Raw genomic sequence first — 15,332 nt, 5'->3', positions numbered from 1 at the left:
CTTGAAGAATCAGCCAAAACGATAATATACAACATACCCCCAGCTTAAAACCGTACTTACTGCTTAACGGGCCGCAACTACTGTGATCAGGACCTATGTGAAAAACACTGTCAAACACACATCGCAATGTACTTTACAAAATAATGAGTAGAAAGAACAGAGAGTAAGTCAATGTCTATCTACACGACCAAAATATTTATATTCACTACGGTTAGTGGAAAATAAATTATTATGTCCAAATAATACATACTAGATATCAGTATTAGATATTATTAACTTTGCTTTACTGAACCCACATAATAAGTGTAAGGATACCTACAGAAGAGCACAGCAACATATTCCGTATCCTCGATTATTTTTTCCAAGATTTTCTGATTGACTTCTTCTATCCTGTCAGGAAGGTCCATTGCTTCTAAGCTCGTCAAGAAATCCAGGACGCTCTCCTCGTCCATAAGATCTCCTAGAAATTGCAAAACACACATTTTAATGTCAAAATAAATATCTATCAATGCAACGACATTGAATTCAACTGAAACTTCATAAAAATGTGGAAAAATTAGGAATAAAAGTAAGAAAACATTTAGTGTGATTGGATTATCTGTAATAGAAATATCAAATGGCAGTTAATGAAATGTAGTGTTCTGCCAAAGAGATTAACCTCGCAAACGATGATGCTATAGAAACTATTGAAATATCGTTTATTGTCAGCTCGCTTGCAAGATAGATTTTTATTTCAATACAATCATGGTAATCAACGACAATTAGATCAATTATTATTTTTACTATGGTATTTATTTCTTCCCAAATATAATTTGCGATCTTCCTATATTTTTGTTTAATCTAATCTGTTCTGGCATTCGAATGTGGATCGAGTAGAATGTTGAAATGAGCCAATATTAATAGATTTAGGTACTATAATGTTAGTTTCTATAGTGTGTTTTAATAATAGTAATAATGTTATAGTTTTGTTATTTGCTTCATATATAACAAAATTCTCAAATGTTTGTTTGATGTTAAAATTATTTTTATTGTATGTATTGTAGATGTTTGTGCTATAAAATGAATGCTCTCTTGGCGTACTTAGGAATGGCTCGGTTTAAACTATTGTATAAATAGTAAGCTACTTTGAGATTGGAACACATGGCCTACATAATTTGTAAAGAGAGATTATTTAATTTACAGAGATTTAGCTGGTACTGGTACCTACTTTAAGTTACTAATTCGTTATTCGGTGTCACTAAATTGTAATTTTAAATATTACTCAGGTGTTTTGCTACTTGTGTATTGTTCATTTGAGTTGGCATGAGAGTTACGGCTTCATTTGTTTTCAATCCAAGAGTTAGAGTTTCAATTATTTCATTAATCATAATATTAAGATGTGCGTTTGACGACCTCTGTGGCTCAGTGATGAGCGCGTTGGTAGCTCAAGCCGGGGGTCGCGAGTTCGAATCCCGCCGAGGGAACAAAAAGTTTTCAAAGTTCCTGGGTCATGGATGTGTATTAAATATGTGTATCATATAATAAAAAATCTTAAATATATGTATAGTATAAAAGTATTAAATATATTTCCGTTGTCTGGTACCTGTAACACAAGTCCTTCAGGTACTTACCACGGGGCCAGACAGACGTGGTGTGAAGCGTCCATAGATATTATTATACGTTATTTTAACATTTGATTCTACGAAGGGTCTCTTTGTGGGGAGGGGGGTTCCTTTTACGCTAAGAGTATGTTAGAACAATTTTCCCATCTTGTTCTCTAATCGTCGAAAGGCATCATGAACAATAAAATTATTATAAGACCCAATTTCACCAACGACTGCTAAAGTTAATGCTCGAATGAGCATTATCAACTATGCTTCCTCTTTCGTTTTTCATATGAATGAAAGAGAAGACATGACATTTTAATAAGCTGCTAACACTAACAGACGTTGGTGAAATTGGGCCTGAAGGTGTTAGTTCCTAAATAGTTCGGAAATTGAACATCTGATGCCTGATGGACTCACCTTCGTAAATGATCGGTTCCTTCTCACGGAAGTACGTGAGGGCGGGGAATTTCGTGATGCCATGCTGTTTGGCGAGCCGCTTGTCGTTGATCTTGACGAAGTCCACGCCGAAGGTGTCCGTGTCGTCGTCGATCGTCTCCAACTCCTCCAGCACTTTGTCGCACGTTACACAGCTTCGTGCATCTGGAAATTCAGTTGGCTAGTTAGCGTTGATTAAACTGTAACTGAAAATGTCGACACTAGTCTTTATATTACTACTGTTTTAATGATAGCAGCAGGATTTATAAAATAATCTGAAATCTATACTTAATATTATAAAGCGGAAGAATTTGTTTGTTTGTTTGTTTGGGAATAATTAATTGTCTGTGAAATATCTATATTACTCTGACGAAGCCGCGCGGAACGTCTAGTATTATAATAAAGGGTGTAACAAAACTAAGTAATAAAACTTTAGGGTTCACTGTGGGGTTCACTATGAAAGTATCAACGCTGAAAAACTATTTTTTTGTGATTTGTATGAGCAAGCGCTCCAGCGTCACGAGTTTTCCCTTACAAAAGTATAAAAAAATTTGCTCTTTCAGCGCTGCTACTTTTACAGTGAACTCTATACACGGGGCTCATACACGCCCTGAAGTATTATCGCTTAGTTTTGTTACATCCTGTATATTAAAGTCCCCAAGACCACTCGCCAATACTGACCAGTGTAATGCACTCGCTATATTGCCATGGCATCAAATGTCTCCAACCAAAATTATTAGATCGAACATATAACATAGCAAACTGTAAAATTAACTTCAATTGTTTGAATCAATTTTAAATGCGGAAACAATCTTGCTGTCCTTTTTATTGAATTGTCTAGCCAATATAAATAGAAATACTTTACTGCCTTGTGAAGATAATGCTTTCTAGTGTCACATTAGAGAATATTTTTTTTAGCTTTTAATTATAAAACCAGACTATCTCGTCTGGTGATCGTTGTGGTGAATCAGACCTACATTTAGGTGTGCTGACGTATAGGAACTGGGTCTACATAATCTATATTGACTGTGCGCTTTTGTCGGTAATATCGTAGACGTCCGCGGTAAAACGATAACATAAGGAAGAAAAAAAAAAGACGCTTGTAGCGCTTGTGTTAAGTTATTATTATTGTTTGTATGTGCGCGTAATATTATTGTCAACGACGCCCGCCAAAACGAGCCGATCTGTTGCATCGGGGCTCGAGGTCAAGGGGCACCGCGGGGTGAAGCGTTCTTGAATGCACCGGCGAGCGCGGCACCCCCGCGCCAGTCGGGACGCGCGAGCATAAGCTGCACTACTTGATTGTGTACTTTGTTGTTATTATCAATAAAAAAATAAAAAAAAAATTATACCTAATTATAGTTATTAGTAAGCCACACCTGTATTTTAGTGCATAAGCAAAGTGAAATAAAGTATTGTGCATTAAACGCTTTTAAATTTCTGTCGACGATAACTTTTTAACGTGCGCGTTAGAGGACATCACGACGTCTACACTCTTCTGAACCGCACAAAACGTCGGCGGTGCGTTAGATCAAAAGGGCATTTTACGTACCAACGTTTTATCGTGGAAGCCGGCATCCACGATAACGTGAAGTTCAGAATAATTATAAAAGCACACACTAGCGCAACTAGGTGATTTTAAACTGCGATTAAGAGCACTAAATCTCTTTCAATATTTGAGAAGGGAAACGGATAACGTTGGCCTATGACGGAACAATACGAGAGATTTTGACGTGGGAGAGCCTTGCTTCGGCACGAATGGGCCGGCTCGCCGGAGAAATACCACGGGCTCACAGAAAACCGGAGTGAAACAGTGCTTGCACTGTGTTTCGCCGAGTGAGTTAACCGGAGACCCAATCCCCTTACCCTTTTCCCTTCCCTACCCTCTCCTACTTCCTTCCCTACCCTCCCCTATGCCCTTCCCTACCCTATTCCCTATTACCTCTTAAAAGGCTGACAACGCACCTGCAGCTCTTCTGATGCTGCGAGTATCCATGGGCGACGGAAGTTGCTTTCCATCAGGTGACCCGCGGGTTTGAATATTATGATTGTCCATGGTCGTCATTGATTGTGGGTGAGAGAGACAGCTTCGCCATTATGGTGGTAATGATCGTAGCCCAACGTTGAGAGAACATTTAGAATATTGTATTAAATTATAAATTACTTATAATAGTTTGTTGATAGTTTTAGAAACACAGTTTAAATTTTCTGTTACGACTCGAAAAAGTGTAGGTAAAGCTTAAATAAAATCTTAAACAGAATTAAAAATAAATTATTAGCAAAGAACTATCTACGTATTTTAAGTTTCTAAAAAGAATACAACTAAAATAGACACAGCTGTAACGAGTGGGCGTAGACTTGCGTCTTTGTTGAGTGCTAAAAGTTTAGTTCTAAATAGAGTTCACATATTACGTTAACAATACAAAATATTTTCACTTCATCTTTTTCGAAGATACACGTTTTAATATATGTAAGTTATTGCACCGTTGTTAGACAGCTGTTTGACCATCCTGCTATCAGCGCTCTGGAGTCGTTTTTTGCATATTATGTAATTTTATTAGAAAAAGAAGATTGCCAAACTTCTTTTTTAGGGTTCCGTACCCAAAGGGTACCCTATTACTGAGACTCCGATGTCCGTCTGTCTGTCCGTCTGTCTGTCCGTCTGTCTGTCCGTCTGTCTGTCCGTCTGTCTGTCCGTCTGTCTGTCCGTCTGTCTGTCCGTCTGTCTGTCCGTCTGTCTGTCTGTCTGTCTCTAGGCTGTAACTCAATAACCGCTATAGCTAAACTTCTGAAATTTTCACAGATTGTGTATTTCTGTTGCCGCTATAGCAACAAATACGAAAAACAAAATAAAATTAATATTTAAGGAGGGCTCCCATACAACAAACGTATTTTTTTGGCCTTTTTTAGCAACAGCTAGGCACTTGACATTTTCATAACGGCCTTAGCTATATGTCTATTTTAATGATTAATAATAATATTTAAATAAAATAAAAATTTAAGGGGGGCTCCCATACAAAAACACAATTTTTGGCTTATTTTTCGTCTATAACGGTACGGAACCCTTCGTGCACGATTCCGACTCGCACTTGGCCGATTATTTTACGTTGTAATGGGTATTCTCTGGATCTACTTAGTAAATTTCAAAAACACTTTTATCAATAGAAATCGTTATGTGAAAGTGTCATAGGCTGTGAATATATCAATATTGTGAAAAATTGATTTGGCATTAAGAAATATTAAATCACCCATGCGAAGCCGTCCAAAGCTAGTCAGGGTAAAGTTCACACTAAACAGTAAACACGTTAGACTGATATTATGTCTGATTACTCGGCACAGTTTTGAATTTGGAACGAAAAAAGTTACTCGTGAGCTCGTCTCCCAATTTTTTATACATACGATAAGCTATGTCTACACTGTGCACTTTCATCTTCAATTTTCGTCTACAACTTTCATATTGGCGCATTCAATAATTGAATGCGTCAAGGAACGCAACACCTATATTGTCATTTATGAAGTTTTGGATACGGTCAGAGGGCATGCGTCGCGGGCATGCCTCACGTTCGCTGTTGACTGCGCTATAGCGCATGCCCTTGATGAACAGAAAAAGGCACAGTGTGGACAAAGCTAAAAGAAACATTATTTTCTCGTGCGCATGAACTTAAAATATATAATTTGTTAAACATACAAAAGCTGTTGAACCACGTCCATAACAATTAAAATTCATGATAATCCTTTTAAACTTTAATCGTACCATGAAATTAATGTAGCCTTAAGGCGTTTTCCCACGAGTCGACACGATTTAAGAACTACACGACACGGCACACAGGCTGTCGTTTGGATGTTTTCAGACGATTTCAGCAGTGACACCGCTATGGCTTTAGAGTTTAGTAGTTCGTATCTTGCGGTCCATAGTGTGCAAGTTCATAATTATAGGTTCAAAGATGGTAAATCGTCACCGCAAAAAAAGACGTTATATAGCAGTATCTGACCACATAATGAATTGTCGTATGGAAATCGTGTGTCGCGCTGGCTGGGGGGCGTCATTGCGTGTACAAACTATTAACGCTACATAGATATGTATGGCGCCCGGAGTCGTCACCGCGTTTTGTGGTGTCGTACCGTGGCTCATGGGAAAGCGCCCTAAATCTGCGCGTCCACCGGGTCGGAATCGGAGCATACGGTTCGGACATAGCGTCGTCATTTATAATTTGTCAGGCGCAGAAATAATGTTCCAGTGCACGCAGTACCATAGAAATCAATACAAAGCAACAAAACCGGCCGTTTCGTACGCTCCGATCCGGTGGACGCGCACGGCGCAGCTTTAATCCGGCTCTTGTTATAATTTTGTGTCAACACCTGACGCGATTTAGATTAATGATCATCTAAATCATTAATTCCCAAAGTGGTCCAGGTGGAACCCCAGGGGTTTACGCTTGCGTGGAAAAAAAATGGGGGTCCACAAGTCGTTAATGGGGGTCTATAAAAATTAAAAATATATTTGGTAACCCGACTTGACTTCTCCTATAAAGATAGGCAGCCAATGTCATAAGAAGCTCAAAAATTGTTTTTGTAAGAAAGAGTGTCGAAATAATATTTTTCTTTGTATTCCTGACAAAGTATATTTAAAAATGTAATGCTCCTGCCACTGGTTTGCCATCCCTGACATAGGTGGATAATTTGTTGCAAAGCTCAGCGACTGTTTGAATGATTAGTATTGTAGGGGAGTGTTACGGAGGTCCGCAGTATGCACCAATTACAAGTGGGCCACGAAACAAAGGAGTTTGGGAACCTCTGATCTAAATCATGTCAGTAGTTTAGTCGCTACGATGGAACATACACTTATAAAGACTGGTTTTCACCCTCACAAGCTTTTGCATTATTAAAATAACACTTTTAAAAATATATCCCTTACCACCGAGTTTTTTTTCCACCTCAAGTTTCCATTCAGTTTTAGTTTCATTCAGTAATTTATAAAAATAGCTCATATTCCGCTTCAGAGCCATAGAATGCTTTTGGGACAGTTTGGGTTTCGAGATTGGGCACCTGCCAATATGATATTTTGTGGAACTAGCAAACGTAGAGGAAGGTTGACATTGATTTTATCGTCTATCCGCTATGGAACTTTGAGTTTACTGTTATAATTGAAGACGTTACACGTATGTGGATGAAAAGGGTAATAACAATTTGAAAATTTACTTCTTATTGCATACGTGAAGTCTTTAGGACCGGGAAAATTATTTAAATTTGAAACATGTGGGTTTTAAGTACCTGGGCCTCTATCATGAGCTCTAAAATCCATTCTCTTTACGTCCTTATACTGACTGTATAAGGACGTAAAGTGAATGGATTTAAGAGCTCATAATAGGCCCCCTGATATAATATAAGCCAGATGATGAAGTAGGTAATTTACAAGACTTGTTCAAATTATAATGTAAAAAATGAGTAAATGTCCTAGAGTTATAAAATTTTAGTTATCCACTTCATCCACTTACTTCAATTGCTACCATACAAGCGATTTTCAATTTGTATAGGGACATACTATACATTTATAGGCCCCTCTCAGCTACATAATATGATTTCCCATAATCGACGTTGATTGTATCGTCGAAGAAATTGATTCATAGATAGTTGACGGACCTATGACATTTGGTCGGATTATGTCAATCCAATGTAAGTCGGTATCTGTCGGCTGGGTTTGACATAACTGGACTAGTGATGTAACGAATGTTGGATTTTTCAGATTCGCGAATGCGAATGCGATTGCGAATATTTATCTTCAACATTCGCGAATGCGAATGCGAATGTTGAAAAATACGCGGATATTCGCGAATGCGAATGCGAATATCTGTTACATCACTAATTCATATCAGTATTCAGTATTCACTTTAAATTCAGTCTTCCACCGTGCGTTTTTCGCGTAACTTTCTGCCGCGCACTGTTAAACTCTGGAAAGAACTGTCACCAACATTTCCGGACCAATACGACCTGCAAACCTTTAAGAAGAGAGCGTATTCCCTCTTAAAAGGCCGGCAACGCACCTGCAGCTCTTCTGATGTTGCGAGTGTCTATGGGCGACGGTAGTTGCTTTCCATCAGGTGACCCGCTTGCTCGTTTGCCCCCTTATTTCATTAAAAGAAATATTGCGTTTTAAAAGTGAAAATTAATATCAAGGAAAAGGAACTCTCGTAGCTTGCGTAGCACCGTCGTAGCTAACTTGCTACGCAAGCTACGATCCGTCTACGGCGCGGCGTAGCTTGTATAGTGTGTAGCCCGTAGCAAGCTACGCCGCACTGCTACGCGCTTGGTCCTCTTACGGCCGCACACAGGCAAAGACAGGCAAAGGCAAATTTTTAACGATTACATAATAATATAATATAACTTTAATGAATAGTGAATACAAAAGTTTTGTCAAATATTACGTAAATTAAAATTTAATTTTAATTTTTCTTTTATACATTTTAAATTTAAATTAAATTTAAAATTAAAAAATATATATATTACGTACAATCTCTCTTAGAGCAAACGTTATTAAAAAAATGTTACCAAAGCGAATAGCTATACGAGGTTTGCTATCTTTAATTTCTTTATCCGATATGTTGGAAAAGTCATATGACAAAGCTATTTACTATTTAAATAGTTTTATTACTAAGAGGGTCCGTATATTATAATAAATAAGTATCTGGATGACCGAGCTTTGCTCGGTATAGCAAACACTCATTGACTTCGTGGTACTTAATAACGCCATCTGCTGGTCGTTAAAACAATTAGTAGCTAACAAAATTGTATTATTATTCGCCAATAGATGTCAGGAAGAGTAATATTTTTCAGTTTATCGATTAAAATAAAAATAATAAAAATGTTTTATTTCTGAGTAAATTTGAATCAATTTTTTCAGAATGTCTACCTGATGCCTACCACCGGTTCGGGAACTACCCCGGCGAGAAGAACTGGCGTAAGAAACTCGATTATCGATAAAACACGAATAAAAAGACATTTTCTGAAAACGATTCCTAGCTAGATCGATTTATCGCCCCCGAAACCCCCTATAATATACAAAATTCATGAAAATCGTTGGAGCCGATTCCGAGATTCCAATTAATTAATTCCAAGAATTGCTCGTTTAAAGATATAAGATAAGATTTGCTTATTCGTAATGCATTGTGAGGTGCACGAATACAATAACTTTTATATAACCAGAAAATAATTCGACAGAAATTGTAATTCGACTTTTAATTGTAATATTTTAAAAGTATAGGTAATGAAGACTTCATAGGTATGACTCAATATTTGTCATGTTATGGCCGATGGCCAAAATTATACTGAATTAGTTGTTACTATGTTTGTCTATAATATATGTTTTATAACAATTATCGTCGCTGAATCAAATCAATCGAAAGAACAATAATAATAAATCAAAGAGTTAAATACTGTAATACTTTATACAGTGCACCCAAAGTGATAAAGATAATGCACATAGAAATTTTCGTAATTATTCGGCAACGGTCGTATTTCCCGAGCGTCGGAAGACGTCGCTGCAAGCGCTGTTTTAAACTTAACTTTAAGAAAAACAGCGCTTTGCAGCGACGTAGAGGCGCCTGATGTTGCTTGGACGTTACCAAGGTAACGCCGCTATGGCATCCCGGTGAGTTAGCGACAGCCGACAGCCACCGGCTATATGATATTTACTTCTATTTCCTTTGAACAAGGTGCAAAATGCAAGTTTCATAGATTCGGGTGTTTTAGTGATTACAACAATTAGCGAAGATTTCCATGCGCATTATTAATTTAGGAGTACTGTACTTATGTATATATTGGACCTCAGTTTAAATAGAATTCTTTGATATCGGAACCTTATAAATTTTCAGGGACAATAATTTTGAAGCAGTCTTTTTATAATAATTAAATATTGAAATGAACAATTAGTCGAGTAAACCATCATAAAAAAGCTTAATGGTTGAATAAATTAATATTTATTATTATTATTTATAGGTTATATTAAACCACGTGGTGGAGTTATTGAATTTCGCATGTTTTGAGAGAAGTTCATCTACAGGGTACGTAACAAAACTAAGGTTGGGTTGCACCAACTAACTTTAACTAAAAGTAACTTTAACTACAATGCAAAATGTCAAATATTTGGTTAAAGTTAAAAATGGACGCCATAAAGACGCCATATTTAACCATAACCATAGAGCTCGACAAGGTTTTAAATGCACGTGGCGAAAAAAATAACTAACGCTGTCATCATACAAAAACGCCATTTTTGACAGTTCTCCTTTACCAGCAGCGCCCCCGCCCACGTTCATTTATAACCTTGTTGGACCAGCTGTCATTTGTCAATTTCTCTAGTCAAAGTTAAGGTTAAAGATAAAGTTAAATTTAGCCTTAACTATAACCATAACTTTAACTTCAACCACGCCTCTGGTGCAACCCAACCTAAGCGATAATACTTTAGCACCTAAAGTTTAGGGTGTGTATGAGTCCCTTGTATAGAGTTCAATGTAAAAGTAGCAGTGCTGAAAACGAAAGTTTTTTTTTCACTTTTGTATGGGAAAACTCGTGACGCTGGGACGCTTGCCCATACAAATCACAAAAAAAAGATCTTTCAGCGCTGCTACTTTCACAGTAAACTTTCTACATACACACCCTAAAGTATTATCACTTAGTTTTGTTACACACTGTATACGTACATTAAAATATAAACCAATCAATAACGCGTTACGATTGGTAAATGCCTATAGTAAGATCTTACTGTAGACACTTATAATTTTACCCTTGAATTTTTTCGAGGGTAGGGTAGTAGAGGATAACGGTAGTTTAACTTCAGCAAGTAGGACGTCTGTCACATCATTTCACCCGTGACCATGGCCGCCGGAAAGTAGCCGAAACGTCAGGAAAAAGAAAAGCAGTGTTGCCAACTATTCAAAACGTTTTCCCCCTAAAGCAACTTCAAAACCCACTAAATTTCAACCAAAACTCCCCAAAAAATCAAAATATTTAAATTTTCTTGGGGTATGTTCTACTAAGCGCTCAAAATGCTGAAATACACCTTCAGCAGGCCAAACAACAAACAGGCCAGCAGTTTTTAAATTATGGAGTGTAGATGGAGAAGAACTATCTCTGTATGTAAAAAGTGTCCGCTGAAATGCGTTAAATTAGGGTGGCGCTACAGTAGCAACAGGGTAAATTTTAAATCATTTAGCAGCTTTTATTTCAGCTATTTTAAATTTAAATAATATATATTTATAATTTGTCACCAACGGCTACATTCATTTCATACTTTGCTGCAGCCAGCGCCACTCTTGGGGGATTTTTCAACTGTTATTTACTGCGTACAGCTAGACACTTTTTCAAATATCCCTCATATAAGATAGTTCTCCTCCATCTACCCTCCATATTTTAAATACATACTTCAATAAATTTTTTTTCATTACATGTATACAACGACAACAAATATAATAATCTGTCAGCCTACGGTCAGCTGGTACGACTCAAAAGACTATAGCGACATGTGCCATGTGCGGCAGTTCCATCTTAAAGGTGGCTTTCGGATCTATGCCGTGAGCGACCGCGACCGGTAAAAATTCAAATAAAATTCTACTTTATGACATAGAATATAGGTATCATTTTCTATTGACATATTTTGCGTGGCGACCCATGCTGCCGCCGGCGGCGCGGCGGCGTAAAAGCTAGTGGTTGAGTAAAATTAAACCTATAGCCTATGTCATAAAGTGGCATTTTGTTTGAATTTTCGTCCGTCACGGTCGCTCGCGGCAAAGTTCCGAGCCACTTTAAGGTGGTTATTAAAAAAATATTCCATTCTTCAAAATTTTTTTCCCCAAAAATATCCCCAAAATATTTTACCACCTAAAAACCCACAAAATTTATTTTTTCCCACTAAATTTAGTGGGAAATCCCCATAGTTGGCAACACTGAAGAAAAGTGCTCCGCGACAAAATCCGTAAGTACTTAAAATAATGTTCGCGTAAGAAATTATTAGATAAACTCCTGTCAAAAAACCTGAGAAACCAGGCTTAAGCCATCTATTTTATTACAGAAGAGTTCAGCAGACTAAACTATAGTGAGTCAGTGAATCGTTTAAATCAACATTGCTGACAGAAATAAACATACGTCTGCGGCCAGCGGTCGCGTCAGATGGCACACCGCACAATACAACTATCAAAATGCAGTAGTGTAACTCAGACGTGTCCTTGAAATCAAACTTGCTCGAAACAAAGACACGTGCGCGGCGTGTCTGTTCACATGGCAACGTGAGGCGTTACGCGTCGATGCAATGGTATGCATTTGAATAATACTAATTCGAATCTTTTTCATCCTTTTAGTATGAGATGGTCCCGTGCGAGTTTCTTACGTCGGTTCTTCTCGCCGAGTCAGTTCCCGAACCTGTGGTAGGCAGTAGGCACCATCAGAACTTTAGAAGCACCAACGTTCAGAAAGTATTTGAAAAAAAAATCTGAATAAAACATTTTTGAGTTTGAGTTTGAACTTTTTGACACATTGAATTAACAGACTCGCTATATCGTGCTGCCTGTTCCAGGATGAAAAGACTCATTTAAAAACACATCGCGACGCCACGCGACTTAGCAATGTGAATTAATGTGTTATTTTTTATCTGAAAACATGCTTAAAGGTGCGTGCGCCGATTCCGGCATCGAATCAACATAGTCTACTGTATACATTTATATTGTGATACAACGATAAAGCATCAGTCCCAGCTCCCATCACATGCCTAGCGAGCTAGCGTTTGACGACCATATACTTTTTTTAACGATAGCAAGTATTTTTACCCGACTTCAACAAAGCCAAAAGGAAAGGGAATTATTCTGTACTGTACGTGTTCTGTACTCTGTTTTTTTTTATCTTGGCTTCTATTAATGACTGGGTCAATAAAAATAATGACCAAGCTTACTCTAACATAATGATTTCTAAACTAAGGATAGGACCATGGAATATATTTGCCAGGAAAACATTTCGTTCAACAAAAATTTACGCCATCTACGACGATATTATAATTAAAATAAAAAAACAAAAAGGGGCCCCACAAAGGAACCTACCAGGACAACCCTTTGATATGATCTGAGATAGCCCGAGGGATAAGCTAATAGGTAAACAAATGTTTTGTGATTCGCATCGAACTTGCTAAGTTAGAACGACTAGGAATTAATATTTCTCTTTGTAAGCAAAGCGGAAGACAGAACAAAGTTGTATTGACTAAATAGTCAAAGGACTAAAGGTAAAGCACCATGGAAATAAGTATTTCACCTATCAAGCCCCATAAACTCCCCGGTGAGCGAGACACAATAGAATAACAATAGATTTCCAAGAATCCACAATCGAAGCATTAAAACAATATATTATTATAATATTTAAATTAAAATTGATTGTCACCCTTCAGACTAGTCACACTTCTGACTTCACACTAATCTATATATTAATACGTGAGAGAAAAACTTTGTAACCCTTTTTACGAAAAATGGGGAAACGTAGGTGCATGAAATTTCACACAGTTATAGTTTATATGGTGAAGGAGTGCATTGAGCTAATATTATTTTAAAATGATGCTTTTATCATATATATTTTTAACAAATAAAACGTTACACACACAACGACACTACTACTAGGAAAAATGACAGATTTTTGAGTGACAAGCCTATACATACGAATTATACTCTTTTTTTTATGGTTGAAGTCTGTTGACAACAAGTTGACAAATTGAAAATGGATTTTTGTTTTTTTATTTCATTTTAGATATTATAACGGCCATTCCCAATATTTGATCTATCTCTGGTTTTGCCCTACTAGAGATAGGAATAACTCACATTAGACATTAGAGACATATATTTTATGTCAATTGTGAGCTATTCCTATCTCTAGTAAGGTAAAACCAGAGATAGATCAAATATTGGGAACGACCGTTAGACAATGCTTAAACGGCCAGTCTTAGATCAGCTAAGTCCCAGAGACAAGAATTGAAAAAAACTATGATGAAGTCAATATTTTTTACAAAATATAGGTAGTAGTCCTAATGTCGTTGCAAGTAAGGTCGAATTTCGACCATTGGGCGATCTCTAGTAATAATTATTGTAAAGGCGAAAGTGTTTGAGTTTATTTGTTTGTAACATTTTCGCGTCTAAACGGCTGAAGTGACTTTTATAAAATTTGGTATGATACCCTGAATTAACGTATAGGCTACTGCGGCCAAATGTCCCAATTTATTTTCCCTAATAATCCACGGGGCACAGCTAGTTATCTATATATATATAAAACTCAAAGGTGACTGACTGATTGACATAGTGATCTATCAACGCACAGCCCAAACCACTGGACGGATAGGGCTGAAATTTGGCATGCAGGTAAATGTTATGACGTAGGCATCCGCTAAGAAAGGATTTTGATAAATTCCAACCCCAAGGGGTTAAAATAGGGGATGAAAGTTTGTATATAATAATACTTCTTAACGCGAGCAAAGCCGCGGGCAAAAGCTCGTGTAATACGAACCGAAATCGCAATGAATTGAATACTACGCTTAACACTTTCACACGACGACACCAAAATAAACTCATGCCCTTGATACAATTTATTTTCAACTCTTGGAAATTTTCACTTGTGGAAATGTATATGTGGCGCCATGTATCCTCCAGCTATTACGATGTGATTATTATTATTGAAATAACGTTATGATCATCATGATTAACTTGTATTACATTTGGTAGTTATGAATGCAGTCATGTTCTTTAGATCATTTAGAACAAGACTGCATTCATAATTCAACAAAAAAAATTGTGGGCTTATACACATAACGAGCTTTTGCCCGCGGCTTCGCTCGCGTTAAGAAGTATTATTATATACAAATTTTCATCCCCTATTTTAACCCCTTGGAGGTGGAATTGATCAAAATGCTTTCTTAGCGGATGCCTACGTTATAACATCTACCTGCGTGCCAAATTTCAGCCCGATCCGTCCAGTGGTTTGGGCTGTGCGTTGATAGATCACTATGTCAATCAGTCAGTCACCTTTGAGTTTTATATATATAGATATGCTTAACAGCGATCATTTAATGCTAATTTCACCTACATTTCCAAATAATAATTGACGTTCTGCCTGCATTGTGTATTTTTATGTATTACAGACTTCTTCACGTTGGCTAATGATGGACTACCAAAGTAAATACTCACAGACACTAATCGCGGGCATGTTCGTCTATGGTTGCCCATGGGCCATCATGGCGGTTTTGCATGGCATAGACAACTTTGCAATTATCGTGGCAATCATAGCAATGCACCATGG

The 15,332-nt window shown here is 37.2% G+C and overlaps 1 protein-coding gene across 7 annotated transcripts in view; it reads right to left on the bottom strand.

The window, feature by feature from the left end:
- Positions 1-15,332, bottom strand: part of LOC121727357 — a 32,965-nt gene that overhangs the window by 11,923 nt on the left and 5,710 nt on the right. For 5 of the 7 annotated variants that reach the window (XM_042115140.1, XM_042115142.1, XM_042115143.1 and 2 more), the window contains exons 2-4: positions 2,004-2,186; positions 320-460; positions 61-93 (exon numbers count right to left, since the gene is read on the bottom strand). In XM_042115140.1, coding sequence (XP_041971074.1) covers positions 61-93; positions 320-460; positions 2,004-2,186 — 357 coding nt within the window. The remainder of the gene's footprint in view (positions 1-60; positions 94-319; positions 461-2,003; positions 2,187-15,332) is intronic. The other 2 variants (XM_042115141.1, XM_042115145.1) reach the window with 1 other exon arrangement.

Source organism: Aricia agestis, chromosome 5, assembly GCF_905147365.1.
Source record: "Aricia agestis chromosome 5, ilAriAges1.1, whole genome shotgun sequence".
In the NCBI taxonomy this organism is placed as follows: domain Eukaryota; kingdom Metazoa; phylum Arthropoda; class Insecta; order Lepidoptera; family Lycaenidae; genus Aricia; species Aricia agestis.
Note: the sequence above shows the minus strand (reverse complement) of the source record. Positions and strands in the feature narration are given on the sequence as shown.